Source organism: Typopeltis vanoorti, chromosome 16 (genome assembly GCF_054136105.1).
Source record: "Typopeltis vanoorti isolate ZY-2024b chromosome 16, IOZ_Tvanoo_1.0, whole genome shotgun sequence".
NCBI classification, from domain to species: domain Eukaryota; kingdom Metazoa; phylum Arthropoda; class Arachnida; order Uropygi; family Thelyphonidae; genus Typopeltis; species Typopeltis vanoorti.
In genome coordinates this window covers 86,361,496-86,387,264 of record NC_143564.1, presented here as the reverse complement: position 1 = coordinate 86,387,264, position 25,769 = coordinate 86,361,496, and the positions used below count along the sequence as shown (strand labels likewise).

Genomic DNA, 25,769 nt, shown 5'->3' with positions numbered 1-25,769 from the left:
GGGAAAACAGTGAAAAGTCAGCTACTGGAACAAATCCTAAAACCAACCCCAACTCAACATCACCAGAGTTCATGATCGGTACTATCAACATAAGAAGCCTCAATGGCAAAGAAATGGAGCTAGCTGAGGAATTGGATAAGTACCAGATCGACATAAAAAGGGATGACTGAAAAAAAAACGCAAAACTGGTGAAATCTTTCCGAGCAATAAATACAAAATGTTATATTCAGGCAATGACAATCAAGGAAAAGAAGGAGTAGTCATAGTATTCAATACTAAACGAGGCTAATCTTGAATGACAGGCAGTCTCAAGTAGAGTGATGTGGGCTAACACGAGAATGGGAAAACTGGACAATGACACTTATTTGTGCCTATGGTCCCACAGAAGGTTCTACTAAGATAGAAGTGGAGGAATTTTTTGAGGCTTTAGAGAAAGTAACTGACACAATGAAAAAGAAAAAGTAGATCCTTGTTGGGAACCTAAATGGCAGAGTAGGAAATGATTGTCAGACATACAAAAATATTTTGGGAAAATTTGGAGAAAAGAGCAAAGCTAATAATAATGGCAAATACCTGTTGGATTTCTGCTCAGGACATGGACTGGTTATTGCTGACACAATGTTCCAACACAGAAATGTGTACAATTTCGCATGGAGAGAAGAGACAAGGAATAAGAAAAGTCTCATTGACTATGTTATTGTTGATAGTAACGTTTCCTCCCTGGTGTAGGACACCAGAGTGTACAGAGGATTTGAAATTGGAAGTGATCACCATTTAGTCTTGAGCAGGATAAAACTGAATTTCATATCGAAAAGAAGAACATGTAAAAAAGTTTTAAAGCGAATAAAAGTTGAGCAGCTCAGATGTGAACTATAGACTAAAATACACAAATATTATTCAAGAAAAAATTAAAGAGTTTGAGAAGAGGAACCAAACTTTGGAGATTCAGTGGCAGGCCCTGAAGAAAACAAAACACTGATTGATTCAGCCAGAGAGGCATGTGGTGAAGTTGTCTGAAAGGATAGAAAAATCAGAACTCTATGGTGGACACAGTGAAGAAAACATATCAAAAGTTCCTGGGAAATAAGTCAGCTTGTGTTCTTAGAGAATATAGAGACAAATATAAGAAAGCTAAACGCTGTGCAAAACTGGCTAAATAAAAGTCATGGGAGGACTTTGGCAAGAACATAGAAAATAAATATCAAGGTGGCGGCAAAATATCCTGGAGGTTGTTGAAGCTGCTTAGAAATGAAGGAAAGAGTGCTGTAAAAGGAATTCATCATCATCAAATTCCTTCACCATGTACCCACAAGGGGTGTACAGGATATGATAGTACTACATGAAAAAATTATATCATTACTAACTTCCTATCTACAATTTTCCTCCAAATCAGTCTGTTACTTGTCAAGACTGCAACATTATCAGATCTTATATTTCTATCGTCTAAGGCACTTTGTACCATATCAATCCACCTATATCTCGGTCTTCCTCTGGGTCGTTTTCCTGCCAAACTGGCAGAGAACACTTGTTTTGCTAATCTTTCCTCGCCCATTCTGTTTAAATGACCATACCACCTGAGATTAGCTCTGCTAACGCATTCCTGGATGCAGACAATGTCAAGTTCTTTCCTAATATCCTCATTTTTAATATGATATTGCCATTTATGCAATCTGTTCACGCCTCTAATCTTTCTCAGGACTCTCATATCTGCGGTCTCTAGACTTTGGTCAAGTGCTTTACTTCTGACCCAGCTCTCAGATCCATAAGTTAAAACCGGTTTGAACACTGTCTTGTATACAGCTAATTTAGTGTTCCGACTAATTTCTCTCTTATTCCATATGAATTTATTCAATTGACTTCCCACCATACCAGCTTTGCTGATTCTGTTGTCTATTTCCATATTTAATTTACCATCTACAGTAAAAATCGTTCCTAAGTAGCTGAAATGTTTTACTTGTTCCACAGGTTCTCCATTCACAACACAGTTGACATTTTCAATGATTCTGCCTATTTTCATTGTCTTTGTCTTTTTATTGCTGACCTTCATACCATATCTATTACAACAGTTATTCAATTTAGTCAGAGAATCTTGCAGACTTGTAGCGGATTTATTTAGAAGTATAACATCATCCGCATAAAGCAAAGAGCTGACATTAACATCTCCAATTTTGATATCATGTTTAATACCACTTTCCTTCATAATGTGATCCATATAGATAATGAATAACAGAGGGGATAATGTACATCCTTGTCTCACACCAGATTTAACATTAAACCATCTTCCTGTACTTCCTTCAATTCTAACTGCTGACTTACAACTCAAATAAAGACTAAGTATTGCTTGCTATAATGCCCCATTGACACCATATAATTGCAGCGTATCAAATAGCTTCTCTCTTGACACCTTATCATTAGCCTTTTCCAAATTGACAAAACTTAAATACAGATCTTTGTTATATTCCCATGCTTTCTCGACTATTTGTTGTAAAGTGAAGATCTGATCCTGATAGCCTCTGTTTGGCCTGAATCCAGATTGTTCTTCACCAAGCTTTTCTTCCACAATTCTTCTCAACCGTTTCTCAAGTATACTTGCATAGATTTTGAAAGGAACACTCAGTAGGGAAATACCTCTGTAATTCTCAGTTTCAGTTTTATTTCCCTTTTTATATATGGGTACTATGAGAGCTCTACTCCAATCATCGGGAATTCGTCCCTCTGTCCAGGCTTTCTGAACTATGCAGTGCAGCCACTGTAAGACTCTTATACCACCATACTTCAGCATTTCTGGTCGAATATCATCTACTCCTGCTGCCTTTCCACATTTCAAGCCTTTGATGGCTTTTTCTACTTCAAGTATGGATATGTATTCCTGCCTGCATGCCTGGTGAGTGTTTTTTACCATTGTGCTGTCATCACTGCTTGCTTCATTTAGCAGTTTTTCAAAGTAATTACTCCATACTTCAAGGATATCTTTTATTCCAGTTTTCATGTCACCTTTATCATCTCTAACTCCTTTTACAGCACTCTTTCCTCCATTCCTAAGCTTCTTCAACAACCTCCAGAATATTTTCCCACCTTCTTGATATTTATTTTCTATATTCTTGCCAAAGTCCTCCCATGACTTTTGTTTAGCTAGTTTTACACAGTGTTTAGCATTCTTGCATTTGTCTCTATATTCTCTAAGAGCACCAGCTGACTTATTTGACAGGAACTTTTGATATGCTTTCTTCTTTTCCTTCACTGCCTTTTTAACTTCCTGTGTCCACCAGGGAGTTCTGATTTTTCTATCCTTGCAGACAACCTCACCACATGCCTCTCTGGCTGAATCAATCAGTGTTTTCTTGAAGGCTTGCCACTGAATCTCCAAGGTTTGGTTCCTGTTCTCAAACTCTTTCATTTTTTCTTCAATAATCTTTGTGTATATTAGTCTACAGTTCCCATCTGAGAGCTGCTCAACTTTTATTCGCTTTAAAACTTTCTTACATGTTATTCTTTTCAATATGAAATTCAATTTTATCCTGCTCAAGACTAAATAGTGATCACTTCCAATTTCAAATCCTCTGTACACTCTGGTGTCCTACACCAGAGAGAAAACATCACTATCAACAATAACATAGTCAATGAGACTTTTCTTATTCCTAGCCTCTTCTCTCCATGTGAATTTGTGCACATTTTTATGTTGGAACATGGTGTTAGTAATAACCAGTCCATGTCCTGAGCAGAAATCCAACAGATATTTGCCATTATTATTAGCGTTGCTCTTTTCTCCAAATTTTCCCAAAATATTTTTGTATGTCTCACAATCATTTCCTACTCTGCTATTTAGATCCCCAACAAGGACCAACTTTTCATTTTTCATTGTGTCAGTTGCTTTTTCTAAGGCATCAAAAAATTTCTCCACTTCTACCTTAGTAGAACCTTCTGTGGGACCATAGGCACAAATAAGTCTCATTGTCCAGTTCCCCATTCTCATATTTGCCCACATTACTCTACTTGAGACTGCCTGCCATTCAAGAAGATTAGCCTCAACTTTGTGTTGAATACTATGGCTACTCCTTCTTTTCCTTGATTGTCATTGCTTGAATATAACATTTTGTATTTATTGCACAGAAAGTTCTCACCAGTTTTGGTCTTTTTTGTTTCAGTCACCCCTATTATGTCAATCTGGTACTTATCTAATTCCTCAACTAGCTCCATTTCTTTGCCATTCAGGCTTCTTACGTTGATAGTACCGTTCTTTAACTCTGGTGATGTTGAGTTGGGGTTTGTTTTCAGATTTGTTCCAGTAGCTGACTTTTCGCTGTTCGCCCTGGTTCCCTGGCGAAAACAACGGGGGCCTTGTTTAACTGGGTGACGCCCAGCCGGCATGAAATTTTGTCATGTTGTACCATCATTTTTTTTATTTTGGTTTAACCAATAAGAATACAGTTTGGTCGGCTTAATCCCAAATTGCCAGCCCATCCTCGTTCGTTCAGTATCCAATTAGACACCCAACAGGGTGCACCACGAGAAGGTGAGGATTGGACATTAGGTCAGAAGCCTTGGTCGGTTCTCCGCATTCCTTTAAAGGCTATGTGGAGGTCTCCTCTCGGTTATACAGCTTCGACCCTTAAGCACCCCGTAAAAGGAATTAGAGATGATAAAGGTGACATGAAAACAGGAGACAAAGATAACCTAGAGGAATGGAGTAATTACTTCTAAAAATTGCTAAATGAAACAAGCAGTGATGACAACACAGTGGTAAAAACACTGACTAGGCATGCAGTCAGGAACACATATCCATACCTGAAGTAGAAAAAGCCATGAAAAGCCTGAAATGTGGAAAGGCAGCAGGAGTAGATGATATTCAACCAGAAATGCTCAATTATGGAGGTATAAAAGTCTCACAGTAGCTGCCCTGCATAATTCAGAAGACCTGAACAGAGGGACAAATTCCAGATGACTGGAGTAGAGCTCTCATAGTATCCATATGCAAAAAAGGGAAATAAAACTGAATGTGAGAATTACAGAGGTATTTCTCTACTGAGCGTTCCTGGCAAGATATATGCAAGTATACTCAAGAAACGGTTGAGAAGAATTGTGGAAGAGAAGCGCTAGGTGAAGAACATGCTGGATTCAGGCCAAATAGAGGCTGTCCGGAACAGATTTTCACTTTACGACAGATAGTGGAGAAATCAATGGGAATATAACAAAGATCTGTATTTAAGTTTCATAGATCAGGAAAATGCACATGAGGTGCCAAGATAGAAGTTATTAAAAACGTTACAGTTATATGGTGTTAATGGAGCATTATAACAAGCAATACTTAGTTTTTATTTGAGTTGTAAATCAGCTGTTAGAATCAAAGGAAGTACAGGAAGGTGGTTTAATGTTAAATCTGGTGTTAGACAAGGATTTACATTATCCCCTCTGTTATTCATTATCTATATGGATCACATGATGAAGGAAAGTGGTATTAAACCTGATATGAAAATTAGAGATGTTAATCTCAGCTTTTTGCTTTATGCAGATGATGTTATACTTCTAAATAAATCCGCTATAAGTCTGCAAGATTCCCTGACTAAATTGAATAACTGTTTTAATAGATATGGTATGAAGGGACCACGCGGTTAGCCTAGTGGCTTTGCGCCTCGCAACCATATGCCTGGGGAAGGAGTGTCCCAGGTTCGATTCCCGTTGTAGACGTGAGGAATTTGAGGATCTTCCTCAGGCATAGCCAAGTTAGCCGGTCTTGGGCGCGGTCAGTAGGGTTTTTTCCGCCAGTTTATCTGGCGTTTTTCATCCCGCAAACAGGCAAACCGGCCCCGTGAACATACGCTTCTACAGTCAAAAATATATCCCCCCAGCGGCAGACCAGGCGACGGGGCGGTTGGGAGTAGTACTAACAAGAAGTCGCATCTAAAGTAACATGCGGACCCTGCATAGGAAGCGGGAATAACGCGTAGAAGAAGAAGATTGATATGGTATGAAGGTCAGCATTAAAAAGACAAAGACAATGAAAATAGGCAAAAACATTGAAAATATCAACTGCATTGTGAATTGAGAACCTATAGAACAAGTAAAACATTTCAGCTACCTAGGCATGATTTTTAGTGAAGATGGTAAATTAAATATGGAAATAGACAACAGAATCAACAAAGCTGGTACAAAGGAAGTCAACTGAATAAATTTATATGGAATAAGAGAGAAATTAGCCAAAACACTAAATTAGCTGTATACAAGACAGTCAAACCAATTTTAACTTATGGATCTTAAAGCTGGTGCAGAAGTAAAACACTTGACCAATGTCTAGAGACTGCAGATATGAGAGTTCTGAGAAAGATTAGGAGCATGAACAGATGGAATCAAATGGCATTAGCAGAGCTAATCCCAGGTGGTATGGTCATTGAAATAGAATGAGAGAGAGGAAAGACAAGCAAAACAAGTTTTCTCTGCCAGGAAAAGGACCCAGAGTAAGACCAAGATGTAGGTGGATTGATATAATAAAAAGTGCCCTAGAAGACAGAAATATAAGACCTGATAATATTGGAGTCTTGACGGGTAACAGATTGATTTGGAGGAAATTGTAGCTAGGAAGTTAGTAATGATGTAAATTTTTCATGTAGTACTACCATATCCTGTACACCCTTTGAGGATACATATCAGGAATTTCATGATGATGGGAGATAGAATCTAGGCCTAAATATGGAAGAAGTCAGTTTTCATATCACTACACAAGAAGGAAGATAATGATTGCAAGAACTATAGGACTATTAATTTACTTTCTCATGCAATTAAGATTTTATTAAAGATCATTCTAAATAGGACTAATACCAAAGTTGAGGCAGAGATGCTTGAAGAACGTCTTAGGAAAGATAAGAGTGCCCTGAGATCAGGTCCTTTTCCTTAGACAGACCATTGAAAAGTATAAAGAATGTATAGACTCCCTATGGTAACATAATTCATATATTACTCCAAAGCTTATGACTGTGCTCAGCACAAAACTATGCGAGGTACTGAAAAGAATGGGTTTTCCTCAACACATTATTAGGTCGAATAGCTGACTTGTACATGGAGCAAGAAGCCAGGGTAAGAACAGGTGTTGGATTAACTAATTGGCTTCAGGTTGGAAAGGGAGTTAGGCAAGGATGTTTACTTTCTCCTCACTTGTTTAGTATCTATGCTGAGGACATCAGGCATGGAGCATTGGATGAGCTCAAGTAATAGAAGATAAAGTTTCTGGAATGAGATGGATGGATGGTGTATCTGGAGTGACTGATCATCAGAGAGTTGAAGTCTCCAGAAAAGCATAAAACAGGACCACCTGGTGAGGACTGGTGTGGCACATCACCAACCAACAGAATGACCATACGGCATCTGATGTCCAATTAATAGATGGATGGATGGATAATTTCATGTTTTCTTCTGCTGGGTTTGACTGTTTCACAGATGGAAAACTCTGCCAATTCCAGATAATAATTAATTCACCTTCAACATCATTCTTATGACTGTGCAATGCAGGTGCCTGGAAGACAGAAGTAGGAATGCTAATGGAAATGCCTGTAGAAAAAGCATATGCAGAAACCAGAAATCTATAAGAAAGTGCTTGTAGTGGGCTATGGGGGGGGGGGACATCATTAATTAACACTACTGTTCTCTTCTGAACAGTATTAAGTATTTTCGGAGAGATTATTGGTATATCACCTCCAATATGAATACAATATTCTAAAGGGTGAGCAGCTCTAAGATATCAATACAATTAGCAGTCATACAAGTACAGAGTATTATTCTGAGCCAGAAAGAGCAGCAAGTTTTTGGGGAAGTAAGGAGACAATGAATGTAACATGTTTGTGCCAGGAAGGATAAAAGTTTAAGCGAGTTCCAGAAAATAAATTTAATCTTGCCTGGAGATTTGAGTATTTCTAAATGTTCTTGGAGATAAGATAGGATCTTTCTTGAGAGAAAGAAGACAAGATGGCATTTTGGCAATACTGAACTCTGTGAGGTTATTCTCACTCATCAAAAAAATGGCAAAGAAAATAATCCTGGAGGTTGGATCCTAATGCCTCAGAGTGTTAAAAGTTCCAAGAAATATTAATAGTTGATGCTTCTATCAGGAGTTATATGAAGACAAGAAGCCACTGTTCAATCATCTGTTAATAATTTTGCTAATCACTCCCTATTGCTTACATGTTTACAGTAAGTGCATACAGTAATGCATTAACATGTTTTAAAGGTTATTTGTTAGTTTCATTCAGAGCACATGCGCACAAACACATAAATAATCTTTATAGCATGTTAATGCACTACTGCATACACTTACTGTAAACATGTAAGCAACATGTGGAGTGATTAACGCATGATGGGGATTAAATCCAACTCATGTAAAATTCAAGTTACGTAAAGTTTGCAGAATGTAACTCTTACATAAGTTGGGGACTGTCTGTATATAGGTTAATATACTATTTTGGCTACTTACCTAGAACAGCATCCGCAAGAGGTAGCCACTGACCACAAACAGCTTGAAGTTTTACTTTAGGATTGCTATGTCTGGAATCTCTTGGTGACAGTTTTAGACTGAGAGCTCTTACTATCTTTTCTGTCATTTCTGTATCACTATGTGACAAAATAAAATGTGCATGATTAAAAAATTACATTCATGGAAGATAACTTATGAAGAATCCCCCCCCCCCCCACCATCTAAATATAAGATATTTATGGAATTATAAAATTTTCTTTAAATAGCATCATGGTGGTAGATATCTTTTGTTATTCAGACCTTGCTTACTTCAGGCAAATTGAAAAAGCGAAGATTTCTTCGATTACCTAATCTTCAGTCCGATCACAGCAATAAAATCTATTATAGGTTTACATTTTGCAGACAGGATTCGCATAAAAAAAATTAAAAAAAAAAAATCACTTATACACCTAATATAGTATTTGAATGTTGCTGAAAATAATATTTTAGTCAGCATAACATTACCAGGCTGATTTACAGTGCTTTTTTGTTCATTATGCCTTCAGACTTGGCAAATGAATAGTGAATAACAATACAAGTCCTACAGATAGCAATTAAGGGATTCAGGTCTCATAGTTCAAGCTTCTAAGATAGTAAATATTCAATGTGATTTATAATATAGACACTATTGAACAATGCTTTGAATTATGCATCATGAGAATAAGTCTACTGTGGAATAAATACATCATGTCTATAGCCTCCTCTGCCTTCAAAAAGCTAAGTATTTTTTTTCATTCTCAACTCTATAGTTATACACCTAATATAGTATTTCTTTCAAGTTCTATCACCTTATAAATCCCAAATCTGTTTAACCTTAGAATATTGTTCTTGCATCTGGGGTGGTACACCAAAAACTTCCTCAATGTTTGATTGCATCTTCAACCATTCACTCAATAGATGAATCCCCCATTTCTCATTAATTTCCTCCAATCATTTTCCCATAGATGCTCTGTCTCTGCATTATGTCTCTTCCATAAGTATTTCCATGGACAGTGCTCCAGTGAACGGGCTCCAGCATTCCTCCACTTCCATGAATACATGTATACACACATGAACAACTTCTCATTAGCATCAATATACCATTCAGCTCATTGAACCAATTTCTCATCCTCTTCTTTCATTCAACATAAAAACGAAATGCAAGAGATATAGTATTTCCAGAGGACAGAGGGAACAGAATGAGGAAAGATAGTTTACTAATGACAGCAGTAGAACTAAAGCCAAAAAGAGAAGTGCATCAGGATAGGGATGCAGAGGGCAGTTCATTTGAGGCTATCTGATGTGAGATAGAGGTCATATATAATTGGCTGATACTATAATCTGGAAGGGGGGAGGGGAATAATAAGAGAAAATGTAGGTGCTTTTTTGTTTGGTAATTAGCATGATGAGTGTGCAGGTAGAGTAATTATTATGGGGGATTACAGCTATAGGGACACAGATTTGGAGGAGGAATTGTCACAGGAAATAACAGGAAATAACAATCGTTTTACATAACTAGTTCAATTCTCTCTTGGCATTGTTTATACCATGAAGCATCATTATGAATTATAATTCATAATAATGCTTAGGTGTCGTTATAATTATCAGTGATACCTAAACCTTTCCAAGACGAGAAAAGTGATCTTAGCTGAAAAACTTCAAGGTATATTCTTTCTCTCTTACTTTTGTAAGAGAGTGAAATAAGATCTTTCTCCTGGGAAATAACACAGGACTGTGTCTTGACAGCACTGAAATTCACTAGATAATCTTCATCTCTCTCAGCAAAACTATGGATAAGTTTCAACATTAGAGAGAGATGATCATTGAGAGTACAGAACCCTAGAGCACTAAAATTAATAATGCCGTCTGATGAGAGAGGAACATGACCAGAGGAAGCAGGCAATCCAATCACAAAGGGTAACACTGAGACCATAAGATGGTAGATTGTTGAGAAGGTATCGATGTCAGATCAAATGCCTTGGAATTATCAAGAGCAACAACATGAGTTTCTCCAAATCTTTCCATGCCTGTATCCAATAGTAGGTAAAGTTATCAAAGAGATCTGCTATAAAATGAGAATGGTAGAATTCATGTTGGTGACCATTAATTGAATGGTTTTAGGAAGTGAAAAAAACAGGCTATTGATGAACTTTTCCATCACTTCTGAGAGTATTAAGGTAAGTTTGATGGCTGATTTTTATCTCTTTTTCTAGGAACATGCTGGATAAAAGCTTATTTCCATGCTGTTGGATAGATATCAGATTGGCACAGTTTGCATAGGCAATTCAGAATGTCTACTAATTCTGGAGAACACATTTTGAGCATTTCACTGGAGGAATATCATCCAGCCCAGGATGGTATTCCTTCATCCTTCTGGCAAAAGATCACAGAAGGAATGAAGTAAGCAGTTTGTTGTATTGCAGGAGATGACTTGTCTTGGTCATCTAAACAAGAGTTAAAGGAAAACACATATACCAAGGGCGTGCTTTATTTTTAGGTAATATTACCATGGTAACATCAGGATGTGAGAGAAGTGGCAGAAGCTATTAACCAATCTTAGTAAGGGACCAGAAGGTCTGATTGCCAGTTCAGCAGGAGGCAAGCTTACTGACTTTCATTTTGTAAAGTCTGCTTTGATTATGTTGATAACTGTTTTGGGCTATAATATAAGCAGAATGAAAAGATGGCATTTTTGATTCGAGCCACTGACATTTTGCTATATTTTTATCATGGACTGCAGAGGCATATTTTTTTAGAAAGCCAGGGATTGGATGGACGTTGGGGTTTGCAGTGAAGCGAGGAATGAAGGACCTCATTCAAATAAGGATTATTCCTGTTATTAGTTCAGAGCAGGTTTTTTTTTTAATTAGAATAACAGAAATAATTCATCATCATCAAATTCCTGCCATGTACCCTCAAGGGGTGTACAGGATATGATAGTACTACATGAAAAAAATTACATCATTATTAATTTCCTATCTACAATTTTCCTCCAAATCAGTCTGTTGCTTGTCAAGACTCCAACATTATCAGATCTTATATTTCTATCATCTAAGGCACTTTGTACCGTATCAATCCACCAATATCTTGGTCTTCCTCTGGGTCGTTTTCCTGCCAACCTGGCAGAGAACACTTGTTTTGCTAATCTTTCCTCGCCCATTCTGTTTAAGTGACCAAACCACCTGAGATTAGCTCTGCTAACGCATTCCTGGATGCTGACAATGTCAAGTTCTTTCCTAATATCCTCATTTTTAATATGATATTGCCATTGATGCCATCTGTTCACACCTATAATCTTTCTCAGGACTCTCATATCTGTGGTCTCTAGTCTTTGGTCAAGTGTTTTACTTCTGAACCAGCTCTCAGATCCATAAGTTAAAACTGGTTTGAACACTGTATTGTATACAGCTAATTTAGTGTTCGACTAATTTCTCTCTTATTCCATATGAATTTATTCAATTGACTTCCCACCATACCAGCTTTGCTGATTCTGTTGTCTATTTCTATATTTAATTTACCATCTTCAGTAAAAATTGTGCCTAAATAGCTGAAATGTTTTACTTGTTCCACAGGTTCTCCATTCACAACACAGTTGACATTTTCAATGATTCTGCCTATTTTCATTGTCTTTATCTTTTTATTGCTGACCTTCATACCATATCTATTACAACAGCTATTCAATTTAGTTAGAGAATCTTGCAGACTTGTAGCAGATTTATTTAGAAGTATAACATCATCCGCATAAAGCAAAGAGCTGACATTAACATCTCCAATTTTGATATCAGGTTTAATACCACTTTCCTTCATAATGTGATCCATATAGATAATGAATAACAGAGGGGATAATGTACATCCTTGTCTCACACCAGATTTAACATTAAACCATCTTCCTGTACTTCCTTCAATTCTAACTGCTGACTTACAACTCAAATAAAGACTAAGTATTGCTTGATATAATGCCCCACTGACACCATATAACTGCAGTGTATTGAAATAATTTGAAAGAGATGTAAGAAATCCTGGAGTTCATCATAAAATGTTGGTACCACTATAACATCACAGGGTATGAGGCTGAGAATAGAAGCTCAATCTAAGAAAAAGAGATGTGGATAAGATTATGTTTGGAGTTGTTGAGAGGAGAGAGCAGACATCAACTGTCCATTTGCAGGGAGGGGGAGTTGGTTAAGAAAAAGTTTGGGTGTTAAAAGAATGAAGAGGATTATCTGGTATTCTGGTTGGTAGGTTAACTATCTGTTAGATTCTGACACTGACAGCAAACGATTCAGCTTTCCTGCTGACTTGATCTGTGAAGTTACAGTTATGAGTATTAAAATCTCCTAGGAATATAATTTCACAATCTGAATAATTAGACCATAAGAAATTAAAACTTTCAGAAACAAGTAGTCAAAAAAAGGGCAGCATGGTTTCCTGAAATAGAAGAGCAGTAAAGATAGCAAATTAAAGTTATGAAGTGAAGCAAGGAAATGTTGAGCCAGAAAGAAATGAAAAGTAGGGACTCCAGGTTTAATAGCCTTTGGTAAAGAAGGTATGATCTGAGGAAAAGTGCACATTCCTTCCTTTGCTGTGGAACACATTATGCAAGATGTGGTTTGGAAAGCTGTAGTCAGAGGATGCCAGCTGGGATTTGGTTAAGAATAGGAGATTGGGTTTTGATGCCTATAAGTGGTGGAGTGTTTTTTTTTTTTTTTTTTTTGGATGAAATTTTTGTATTATTTTGTCTCTTTTTGTGTGTGTGTGTATATTTGTAATTTTCTGCATTTTTAATATTTTTAGCAACTTTTTAAAGAAATTACAGAAAATCTTTCATGGTAGATTTTGTGCAGGATGCAGGAAACTTAAAGTGCAGGACAATGCTGACCATAATTCACTCACGCACACAACACGGAGTGCCCAGACTCCAATCCAAGTGTGGCATCGCCAGCCTACCTGCATGCTGCTATACTCTGATTCCCTCCTGGCATAACTTGGCAGAGTAAGCAGGAGCAGGTTTATTGCCACATGACTGGGAAGACTTCCGTAAATGTACTATTATTGGGTTCAGTTCATGTACTATCTATTGGCTAGCTTGCAAAAACTGCTTTTACTGCTATATCCTCAAAATGGAAATGTGCTAGCTCTCAAATTCATTACCAGCAAGGCCATCATCTGTGCTGCATATGAGAAGAAAAAAAAGGTGGGGGATACACATGGGGGACTACTCTAGAAATGAAATATGACAGTAAATAATGCCTCCAATAAGCAAGGCAGCAGTAATTCAATGAGATGCTATGATAGCTTGGAGGTTTAGATGGCAATTACTCCAAGTAGGGAAGATATGCATATATAAGGAGGCAACACTAGCTTTGCCAAAACCCCATTTGCAGAAACAGAGTAGACTATAGGAAGGTGGAATTGACCTGAATGGGAAAGGCTATATATCATGCATCACCAACCCATTAATGTGCCAAGTATGTTTCAATTCCTTTCATATTTTGTATACCATCAAAATTCTAACATTTTTTTTGTCTTGTTTTGCATCTCAATTCCCATTCCCCTTGTTTTAAAAGCAAGATGTGAACGTAGTTTTTAAAATATTTCGTTTCCCTTTCATTTCTAATAGAGATGCATCAGAGAGTCCAGAAGATGCCTGCTTAACATTCTTGATGGCTCAGTGTGCAGCAAAATCCAAATTTTGCTGAACATGGATTTTGAATATTCCTAATTTGTATTTTGAATCCAAAATCCAAATAGGGATATTCAATGAGAAAGAAAGGACCTGAAGTGTAAGGTATCAAAAAATACTAAGATATATAATAATAATAATAAATAAAATATAACTTCATCTCTTTTATCATAGGATGGAGCAAGTCTGCTGGTTAGGATTGTGCTTAATGCCAGGCTTGTCATTCTACTGTATACCTTAAGGGCAGCTGTATTATATCTGCAAACTATGTTTGGTTTATATGTCCAGATTGTATGTCATGTTATGTATAATGAAAAACCAAAGATTCTGGAAGGTAAGCCATGCTACCCCCATATGGGAATAGGTAAATCATGAGATTCAATTTAGTGCTATCCATTAAATGAAAAATGCCAAGAAATTATATTCTTGGTTTCATCCGTTACCCAAGTGTAAGTAAACAAAGTTTGTGCATGAAGTCATGACTAGGCTACTTGTATATAGAGGCTGATGACTTCACATCAATTGCCTTAGCATCCCATAATGAAATGCACATATCCTTAAGGATGTGTATAATGCTATGCATTATGGGAAGGGTTACTACTCAGACCAGTTTCGACCTTTACTGAGGTGAAAAATGAGTGTCATCATAGGCCTAGAGTTAGTATAGGGGTACAAGAGGGCCTGATAGTATTAGGAGAAAGAAAAGACAGATAGATAGTATGAGAGAAAGAGAAAGGGCCTCAGCTCTTTTATATCATCATATAGCCTTTGGCTATATGATGATATAAAATTTTTTAATTTATAAAATTATATAAAATTTTTACCAGTCTCATGCAGATGAACAACCAAAAGACCGATCGAAATTAAATAGCAAAGATGACTGATACCCTTATCTATGTTAATTGCCTTGAGTTGGTCTTATCTGACTGGAATTCCTGTCACCCTTGTGTTTGACCATAAGACCACATTGAACTAAGAGAATGGAACCATTAAAAAAAACCTCTCACAGTAAAAATAGACAGAAGTTTATCTCTCCCCAATGAATATTGAATAATGTGAATGGGCTACACCATCCAGCCAAAAATTTGAAATCTCGTAGAATGCTTCTTTCTAAATACAAAAATCATCTGACTGAAACAAAAAAATTTCCACAATACATATTATATAAAGCATTTGTATGTCATGTTGCTGTTTTTTAAATCCATGTTTCTTTCTAACCTTCCATAAATGGTATTTTAATTAATTATAAAAATCAAAATTTTCTTCCCATTGCTGACAGGTGATGGGTACTGCAAAAAAAGAATCTGCTCTGTTGTAAGTAATGGAATGCCCAACACATTACACAATCTGTTCCAAATATGCAGATGTCACAGATTGGATCTCTGATGTTAAAGTACCTACATTTGATAGTATTGACTGGAAGGCAGCCATATGCAATTCTCAAAGAAAGCTTCCTCTTGTTACGGTATGCTTGGAACTTCAATAAGTTATGAAACAAAGTGTTGTTTCAGTACCCAACTAAGGAAGTTTGCTGCAAACAAGATTAAAGATTTATTTAGACCAAATCTTTAACATGTGCAATTGGTCTGCAATATTTTATGGATTTTTGAAGCTGTACTGCTTAAATAGCAGAATTTTAAGACGGGATGCCCAAATCCTCCATGCTTCTTTGGTAGTTGAAGACATTCCTTTTCAACTTCTTGGTATCAGTTAGACCAAAAAAAAAAATTGCATAGGTTTACTATATAATTGCTTTTCTTCAGCTTCTGTGATGTCTGTAATATTTATTATGCACAAATGAGCAGAGAACATTATGGTTTACTATGGCTTTAGAAGAAAAGTGGCCCAATTTTTCAGACTTCTAAGGTTACAATGTTCTATATAAGCGATTGAACTATATAAGTGATTGAACTGGAAATATTGGATAAGTGGAGAATGGAATTCCAAGTATAATGAAGGAGTTCTCTCTTAGGGGTTAGTCCAAAAGGAATGCCACTGATATCATACTTTCCAAAAACTTTTAATTTTGTCTTGTCTGCATTAACAATTAATCCACTGATCTTGATGAATTTTTCCAAAATATTAAAAAAGATGTATATGGAATTATTATCCTTCAAAGTGCCCACTATATTATCACCATATGCTAATACCTAATTTTTCTTCATAGTTGAAGGAACTGTTATTCCTTGCACAGCACGTGTATTGCTGACTTCCTGTAAGAAAGGTTCAAGAACAAATACAAAGAGCAATGGACTAAGAGGACAACCCTGCTTGACTTCTTTTTTGAATTTTGACTGGGTCTGATAGGAACCCATTAACTAAGATGGGGGGGGGGGATAATTGAATTGGCATGGAACAGAAAGGGATGCCGAACGTTATCTGATGCTGGAGTATGGATAATGCCATCATTGGCTGCTTTTTTATATTAACTAAGTGAAGTAGATCACGTAGCAGAAACAGATTAAATTCTACTGCTCAGCTGGGAACTCCATACACCTGTGTGCTTTCAGTTATGTATCTCATTCCTACTTTGAGCCTGTTATTGGTAATGTGGAAAAAATATCTTGCTGTCCGTATTAGATAGAGAAATATGTCTCCAGCTGCTGATTAAGGTGTGATCTGTATTAGGTTTTCGAATGAGGACAGTATATTGCTAGCTACAATTTCCCTTGGTATTTGTCCTGACGAGAGAAAAGAATTAAACAGTATATCTAGAATGAGAAGAATAAAATCACTGGCCTCGCAGTACAGTTCTATCCCTAGACCATTGGGTCCTGGGGATTTTCTTTGAGAGCCTGTCATTTCCCCATTCAGTCGTATTCTGTTTTACTGCTTGTGTGAAGTTTAGCCATATATCCCAGTTCCAGGTAACATTACAGGTAACCCTCGTATAATGCGGATGTTAGGTTCCATAGAAATGCCGCATTATATAAATTGCGTTATACAAGACTCAGATTACATAGAAAAAGTAGGATTAGGTTCCGAAATCGTTTTTTTTTTAATCATATAAACAACAATGACATACCCAACAAAAATATATTTTTATTTAATTCTTGTAATTCATGTAAATTAAGAAAACATAAACTATTAAACAAATATATAGTATAAACTTATAAAATTACAAATTTACATAAACTTCATTGCACATAATAAAGTGCAATAATAATGAAGTTTTAATCGTCATCACTGTCTTCAAAACGAACATTTCGTAGATGGTCTTTATTTACAAGTGGCCGGAAGTCGTCATCATTTGAAATCTCTGGGACATCATTTGTATAATTCTCATTGCATACTTCAGCTCGTTTAATTATCAAGAAGTCAGTAATAAAAACTTGCTTACCATTATGCTGCAATTTTTTTATTAAGCTCATAATATGGAGCTAAACAAATATCCAATTGTCTCGTGAATTTTCCGGAGCCCTCGTTGAGGGATCATTATCCATAAAATAGCTTCCTAACTTTCTTGCCAAGTCCAATCTTTCTGCTAATTTCTCTAAACTAAATTTTTTAATGGATTCATCACAATCAGAATCTTCGATAGAATTTTCCCTGTCATTTGGTTCATCTATTAATCTATTAATTGTACTAGTTCCTCCTAATTTAAATTCATTTCCTCATCAATTAATTCACTAATTTCGTTTTCCACCATATCGCAAAAGCCCTCTAAGTGGTCATTACTATAGAAATAATTTTTTTACAAAAAAAAAAAAAAAAAAAAAGCATTACATATTGTATGTAACTTACCATGAAATAAAGTGCTCAGCTTGAGATGAACACACTTATGATTTTTAATGCGCTTTCCTGGCAGAAAACGAAGATAATTTTCAATAATAAACACTTTATATAGTAGACAATTGATGTACATGAGTGCTAAAGGGTATTTCCCCTGATATAAATTCGCTATTTATAACTACATCCACGATACAGGCAGACACAAATTTAATGAAGATAAAATTTGATTTTTAAGTCACGAGGTGAAAAATATATGAAAAGATAAAGGGTTACTAAAATTTTAGACTGTGTTATATTGAAACTGCGTTGTATAAATACTGCATTGAACAAAGGTTGGTACAATTTGTAGACCGCGTTATAGTGAAACCACATTGTATACGAACCGCGTCATATGAGGGTTATCTGTATATCAATCTGAACAGAGGGGTCTGGAATTTAGTTGAAAAGATCAACAGAAAATTTAGTGGAAGTCTTCATGGTCAAGAGTTGATCTCTACTTTCTCTACTTTGCAGTGGAATTTAAGTAGAACTGAATTATGATCTGACGTTGATGTCAAGATGGTTTATCTGAATTATCCTATTTACAAGGGATGAAGAGATATAAATTCAATCAAGATGGGTACCAATACTTTGATTCATGTACGTGTAAGCCTGGGGATTAGGATTTCAAATCCTCAATTAGTCTACTAGTTGAGCATTATCGAAACCTGTTTTTAACTGTGCTTATCCCACTTTTCCACTCCTGGGTGTGTCATCCTATTTGGCCTAATGTGTGGTTTTCAAGTCTCTAGCTGCTATGATGCAGTGGACACCGTATAAATACGTCTGCAATTCCTGGAAGAATTTTCATCTAGGATGAAACAAACATTTATAGACCTTTTTACACTTCTGCAGTATTTCCAGTCTATTGTCAAGATTCTCCCTTCTATATCCCTTTGAATATTACAGAATGACCCAGCTATGGGAGCAAGAATAAGAACTCCCATTCAAGGCCTGTTAAATCTTCCAAAGGTCCAATAAGAAAGAAGTGGATACCTATCTGTTAAAATTTTTATATCTGCAAAAATATGTTTTCCTTGGAGAAACAAAAAAGCTGATATTATATTATATAATATCAGCTATCATACTATATAATAGCATAAATTTTCATATAGCTTTTTGTTACTTGCTTGTGGAATCCTCATACATTTAATGAGGCAATGCAGAAAGGAGATGCTATGATAAGTGAAGTATCACTGGTAAGTCTAACTTCTAGATTTTTGATGAACCTGATAAGGTCATCAATCTGTGAAGAAGCAACTGTTTAGCCTGCTTCTTGTATACTGTGTTCCAGTTTTTTTTTTTTTTTTTTTTTACAGTTGCTTTCCATTATTTCAATTTCATGCCTATCATTCTTGATTTTGAAGCTAATTATTTTCATGTAGATGATAATCATACTGAGAAAACTTTGAATCAGTAAACTTTAATTTTGTCTCTTGTTTTGAAAGCTCAATAGGTTAAAATAATGATATAACTATAATTTAGCTAGTTCCATTTAAAAATAAGATTAAATTAACTAAAAAAATTAAGAATAATTAAAGTCTTTACTTTCTCATGATAGCTTCATAGACAGCCCAAATATTTTCCAAAACAAACTGGACAAACATAGGTTTTTTAGCTTTGGCCTGGAAAATACAATAATATAAATATGTTTTTAAAGTCAGAAATGCATTTTTGAAAACTGACATGCACAATGTCCTTAAAATAATCATATAAATTCAATCTTTGTTTTATAAAGAGAAAAGAAGAAACAGAAAATTAACATAATTTGAAATTCCTGGTTGGTAACACTAGGTTGGTGAATATGTGATAAAGCCAAAGATGTGTGTGTTATGCTGAATTTTAAGGTGTATTGGGAGAGCAAAGGATATATCTAATCAAATAGTCTATACAGACATTCTTATCCCATTACATCCTTTCCTCTGTAAAAGATACCATTTAACATATGTAACGTAAATCCATGATTTACAATGCTGTGTTCTTGCAGTGGAAAGTATCTTAACGGATACTAGAAATAACATAAGAGGGATTACAAAGTTAACACACTAATTTCAACTCTTTTAAATAGCAAACACTTTCCCAGCACACTAACTTGATATAACACTTTGAAAAGTACCGAACAAAACTTATGGTCGTCACAACAGCAAAGAGAACTTGCTACAATAAACCTTTACTATAATGAACTATTTTTTTGTCACCTATAAATTTTGTTACAGTAAGAATGTGGTACACAGCACACAAATTATAAAATTTTCTACAAAAGCATGATGTTAATATAATTTTGCTGATATTTTCTATAATAATAAGGCAAAGATGAATTAATTTGTATTAATTATTTTATTAATAATTTGGATAATCATAATTATTGTTTAAAATTTAAGAAAACATATACAGCAATAACATTGTATACTAATTCAGAGATTATCCAGATAGCCCAAATCCAACCATTCATTCAGACATACCCAGTTCTGTGTAGCATCATAGGGATGACAATGTTAACTGCTAACAAATGATAGTTTAACAGACATCAGCTATTTCAAAGGTAACTTACAAAATGAATGTGATTCCTTTAACAAATGAATGATTTACGCTTTTTATATTCATTTAATTCGAAGTATGGTTTATATTTTTTAATCAAAATATAAAATTCAGCACCATTAACTTCAATTAAGGCTTAATGGATTTTTTTACAACAGAATTTAATACTTCCTATATTTCGTCCTAGTCACTAGGACATCTATGGGGATTACAAAAACAACTAATGTAACATTAAAACAAAAATCATACAATACTGAGCCCAACCACATGGATGACACTAAAGTTCTATCTAGGTGGAGCGCCCTCTAAGGGCGGTTGTAGGTGGCCTGGAATGTAAGGTGGGAACTCTGGTGATGAGTGTTTCCCAAATCTTCGGAAGCTTAATGCAACCGTATTTATTAACATTTGGTTGATTTCTGAGAGCTGCTGCTTCTAAGAATAGTCTCTCTTTCTTGAATTTGCTGTGGTGGAGCATGGTGGTTTTCTTCCATGATACCCTGTGGGTGGTGTCCAAGACATGGTCAGCCAAGCCTGAATGACCATAGTTGTGTTTACAGATGTAAGACTTGTGTTCTTCCAGGCGGATAGATGCTGATCTGCCTGTCTGTCTAAAGTATGCCAGCTTACAGGAACAGGGTACTTTGTAAATTCCAGACAGAGAGGAGAGAGCTGATCTTTCGTAGAACGGATAAGGGTAGCAAGTTTGCGGTGGGGCATATATGCCGTGTGTAAGTTGTACTTTTTTAGAAAAAAAAAAGTACAACTTTTCTAAAAAAGTACAACCTACACACAGCATATAAGCCCCACCGCAAACTTGCTACCCTTATCTGTTCTACGAAAGATCGGCTCCTTCCTCTCTCTCTCCGCCTGGAGTTTACAAAGTACCCTGTTCCTGTAAGCTGGCGTACTTTGGACAGACAGGCAGATCAGCATCCATCCACCTGGAGGAACACAAGTCTTACATCTGTAAACGCAACTATGGCCATTCAGGCTTGGCTGACCATGTCTTGGACACCACCCACAGGGTATCATGGAAGAAAACCACCATGCTCCACCACAGCAAATTCAAGAAATAGAGACCATTCTTAGAAGCAGCAGCAGCAGCTCTCAGAAATCAACCAAATCTTAATAAATATGGTTGCATTAAGCTTCTGAAGATTTGGGAAACACTCATCGACAGAGGTCCTACCTTACATTCCAGGGCCACCTACAACTGCCCTTAGAGGGCGCTCCACCTAGATAGGACTTTAGTGTCATCCACGTGGTTGGGCTAAGTATTGTATGATATTTGTGTTAATGTTACATTAGTTGTTTTTGTAATCCCTGTAGATGTCCTATTGACTAGGACGAAATATAGGAAGTATTGAATTCTGTTTCAATCCTTTCTGAGTGTTGTAAAAAATATATTAAGCCTCCAACATGATGTCCTCACAGCACTTAATCCTCTACACACGAATAACTTCAATTAAGTCAATCATTAATTTTACAAGAATGAATTAACAGATGGTACTTTTGACAAAATTATGGAGGCTACTACCGTGTTAAGATTATTTTAATTTCCTGATGTTCCAACCTTCATATTAAGTCATCATCTGGAATGTACAGGGTGTTCGGGATAAATTTGACAGTTTCGTAAGGAAAAAGAAAATCTTCTTTGTATCTATTAAATTTAATGAATTGACAAAAAAACATTACAGGCAGAGTTAATTAAAATACTATCAACAAGATTTACTCAAAATAACCACCATTAGCATCGATCACAGCTTCAATTCTGCTTTGGAACCTCGAACAAGCTGATGCTACAGTCTCCCTGGGAAGGGCCGCAAAAACTGTTTTAATTTTATCCATTAACTGGGCTTTTGTATTACTGGAAGTGCGATTGGTGTCTTTTTCAACTGCGCCCCATACAAAATAATCCATGGGGTTAAGGTCTGGGGAGTTTGGAGGCCAAACATTTGGACTGGTGAAGTCGTAGAAATTTTCAGACAACCATTTTTGACTTTTCCCAGAGGTGTGGCAAGGGGCCGAATCCTGCTGCCATACATACGGCCTACCATTGGCTACCCTTGTTATCCAGGGCTTGACTACAGTTAGCAACTCCACGAACAAAGCCCGAATTCCAATGCCAGGGTTCTTCAACACCTGTTCCTGCAGATTTGCGAGGAATTCTGCTGTACGAACGCAATCAGATCGTCTGCTAGGGATCTTTCTTCTTGCTACATCCTCGTAGTCACCATTGCAAGTCTCTAGTTCATGCCTGATTGTTTTTACTGTATTCAGGGAGCATTGGGCAGCAGTCGTAATATCCTTATTTTGATGGCGGGCACGAATCATCATGATACAAGTTATTCTCTTCCATGATTCAGGTGGGTTCCAGCTATCCATCCTTTCTGACATCTTGTATATGAATGAAGAAGGGTCCAAACTTTTAAACGAAGAGAAGTGTGTGTTAATACATGTAACTTACGGAAAAATATAATTAATTATAAATATGTCAAATTTATCCCGAACACCCTGTATGTACACACACATCTATATAGACAAGCTGCATTACAATTTAAACAGTATGACAAAGTGACACTAATTTGAATCAGCCATTATTCTTCTGGCCTGACCTCTAGTGGAAAAATGTTTAAGACTTAGAACAAAACCTACACAGTGTGCCCGTTAAGTAATGAGACAACAATTATTATATCAAAACAAAGAACTATATTTGAAATTGTCAATTACACAGATTCAAAATAATCTTCCACCAACTCCACACAATGTTTACATCTGTGCCTTCGAACATCTGTTGTACAGGTGTTCGAAGGCACGGTGGAAGTTGTGAATGGGAACCTACTTTTTGATGTAGTTATTTTTTTAGGAAAGTACTGTCTACTCACATTTGTGAGAGCCCTGGCTGGCACAGTGCCAAGAAGAGTCAATTCATGTTGAAGGGATAAAGGAATAAGGTGATGTACAAATTTATCACTAATGCAAGTAATCACATGCTTTATAAGTAAAATTTTTCAACTATTATATAAGCAAAATAGTTAACACTTTAAAAACTAGAATTTTCATAAAAGAAAAGCTAATTTTCTGACATGTAATAATAAACATCCATCCCACAAAACGCATTGATTATACTATTATCGGAATAGATTTGCCTTCTTCTACCATGCGCAGAAACGTTGAGGGGTCTTGCATCTTTGGTCATACAGTACTGCTGATAATTTTTACTTCATGCTTTAGTGCTTGCTCACTGGAGGAAACCTTTAAAGCCGTGTTTTTTAGTGTTCTTCTTCTTCTTTGAGTGCTATCTCCTATCGGAGGTCGGCGACCACCTTGGCAAATTTTGAGCGATTCTCAGCTATTCTGAGCAGTCTCTCAGAGTTCATACCAGTCCACTGTCTGATATCTGCCAGCCAAGATTTTCTTCGTCTTCCTTGTCCTCTTCTTCCATTTATCTTCCCTTTTATAATCAATTGAAGTATCTTATATTTTTCATTACGAAGTAGGTGACCAAGATATGCAGTTTTCCTTCTTTTTATGGTATCTAAAAGTTCACGTGATTTCCCCATTTGTTTCAGTACTTCCTGATTGGACGTTTTTGCTGTCCATGGGATTTTTAACATTCGTCTGTATAACCACATCTCAAAGGCTTCAAGTCTTTTTATTGATGTTGTCTTCAAGGTCCAAGTTTCTGCACCGTACAGCAGTACAGACCATACATAGCATTTAACCATGCGTACTCTAAGCTCTAAGTTTAAACTGCGGTTACACAGTGTTGATTTCATCAAGAGAAAATTTTTTCTTGCCATTTCAATTCTAACTTTTATTTCCATTTCTGGATTGCAATCTTCATTTAACCAGCATCCGAGATATTTAAACTTTGCCACAATTTCTATTTGTTTCCTATTTAAAGAAAGTGCTAAATTAAGAATTGGTTTCTTACTTATGACCATGAATTTAGTTTTGGTGATATTTATTTTTAATCCCATTTTTTCACTCTCTGCATTTATTAGCTCCAAAAGATTTTGAAGATCCTGAATATTGTCAGCCAGAAAAGCTGTATCATCGGCATATCGGATGTTACTGATGATTTCACCATTTACACTAATCCCTTCCTTTCTTCCTTCCAAGACTTTTTGAAATATGGCTTCTGAGTAAATGTTAAAAAGAAGAGGTGACAGCACACATCCTTGCCTTACTCCTCGTTTGATGTTAATGGAGTCTGTAATAATGTCTTCAACTTGAACAGATGCCTTTTGGTTCCAATATAAGTTTTCAATGATCCTGATGTCTTTACCATCTAATCCAATTCTTTTTAATAGTACAATCATTTTAGCATGTTGGACTTTGTCAAATGCTTTCTCGAAGTCGATGAAGCAAATGAATATTACCTTGTTTTGATCAATACATTTTTGAAATAGGATCTGAGAACAGAAAAGGGCCTCTCTTGTTCCCAAGCCATTTCTAAAGCCGAATTGGGTATCACTGATGGTGTCTTCACATTTTCTGTATATTCTCTTTTGAATTATTTTCAGAAACATTTTGAGAAAGTGACTCATTAGGCTGATCATTCTATAGTCATTACAAGTTTTCGCATTTACTTTTTTAGGTAGCATGATGAAGGTCGACTGTAACCAGTCTTGAGGGATTATGCCTGTATCGTAGATCTTATCAAATAGCTTTACTAATATGTTAATGTTGTCACCTTCTAATAACTTTACTATTTCTGCCGGTATTCTATCTGGTCCTAGGGCTTTAAAATTTTTAGCTGAGTTCAATGCACATTCTACCTCTGATTTTAGAATGCATGGACCTTCCATATGTTCATAAGTATTTTCTGGGTTCTGTCTGTCATCAGTAAAGAGTTCTTCTATATATTTCACCCATTCTTGTATTTTGTCATCCTTTTTGGATATAATTTCTCCCTTTTTGTTTCGAAGGATACAGAATTGTTTTTTCTTATATATACCTGAGGTCTCTTTCATCTTTTTGTGTAGATTAAAATTGTCATGTTTTTCCTGTAGAATTTCTATTTCTTTACATTTTTCATTCATCCAGATTTCTTTTGCTTTTTTGATCTTGTATTTAATAATTTTCTGAACCTCTGTATATTTTGTTGGATTATGATTTTTATATGATCTGCGTTGATCCATGAGAGAAAGAATTTCATCAGTCATCCAATCTTTCTTTTTTACTGCTCTATTAGGACATAAGGTATTGGTACATTTCTCTATGAAGACAGATTTCAATTTGTCCCACGATTCATCAACCCTCATGATGTCATCATTCTTGATAAGTGCTAGCTCT

The 25,769-nt window shown here is 36.0% G+C and overlaps 1 protein-coding gene across 1 annotated transcript in view; it reads right to left on the bottom strand.

Moving 5' to 3' along the window:
• The window catches only part of LOC150098172 (elongation factor-like GTPase 1), a 451,514-nt gene that overhangs the window by 272,178 nt on the left and 153,567 nt on the right, over positions 1-25,769 (bottom strand). Inside the window, exons 11-12 of the mRNA XM_090406579.1 lie at positions 19,479-19,555; positions 8,459-8,595 (exon numbers count right to left, since the gene is read on the bottom strand). Coding sequence (XP_090262705.1) covers positions 8,459-8,595; positions 19,479-19,555 — 214 coding nt within the window. The remainder of the gene's footprint in view (positions 1-8,458; positions 8,596-19,478; positions 19,556-25,769) is intronic.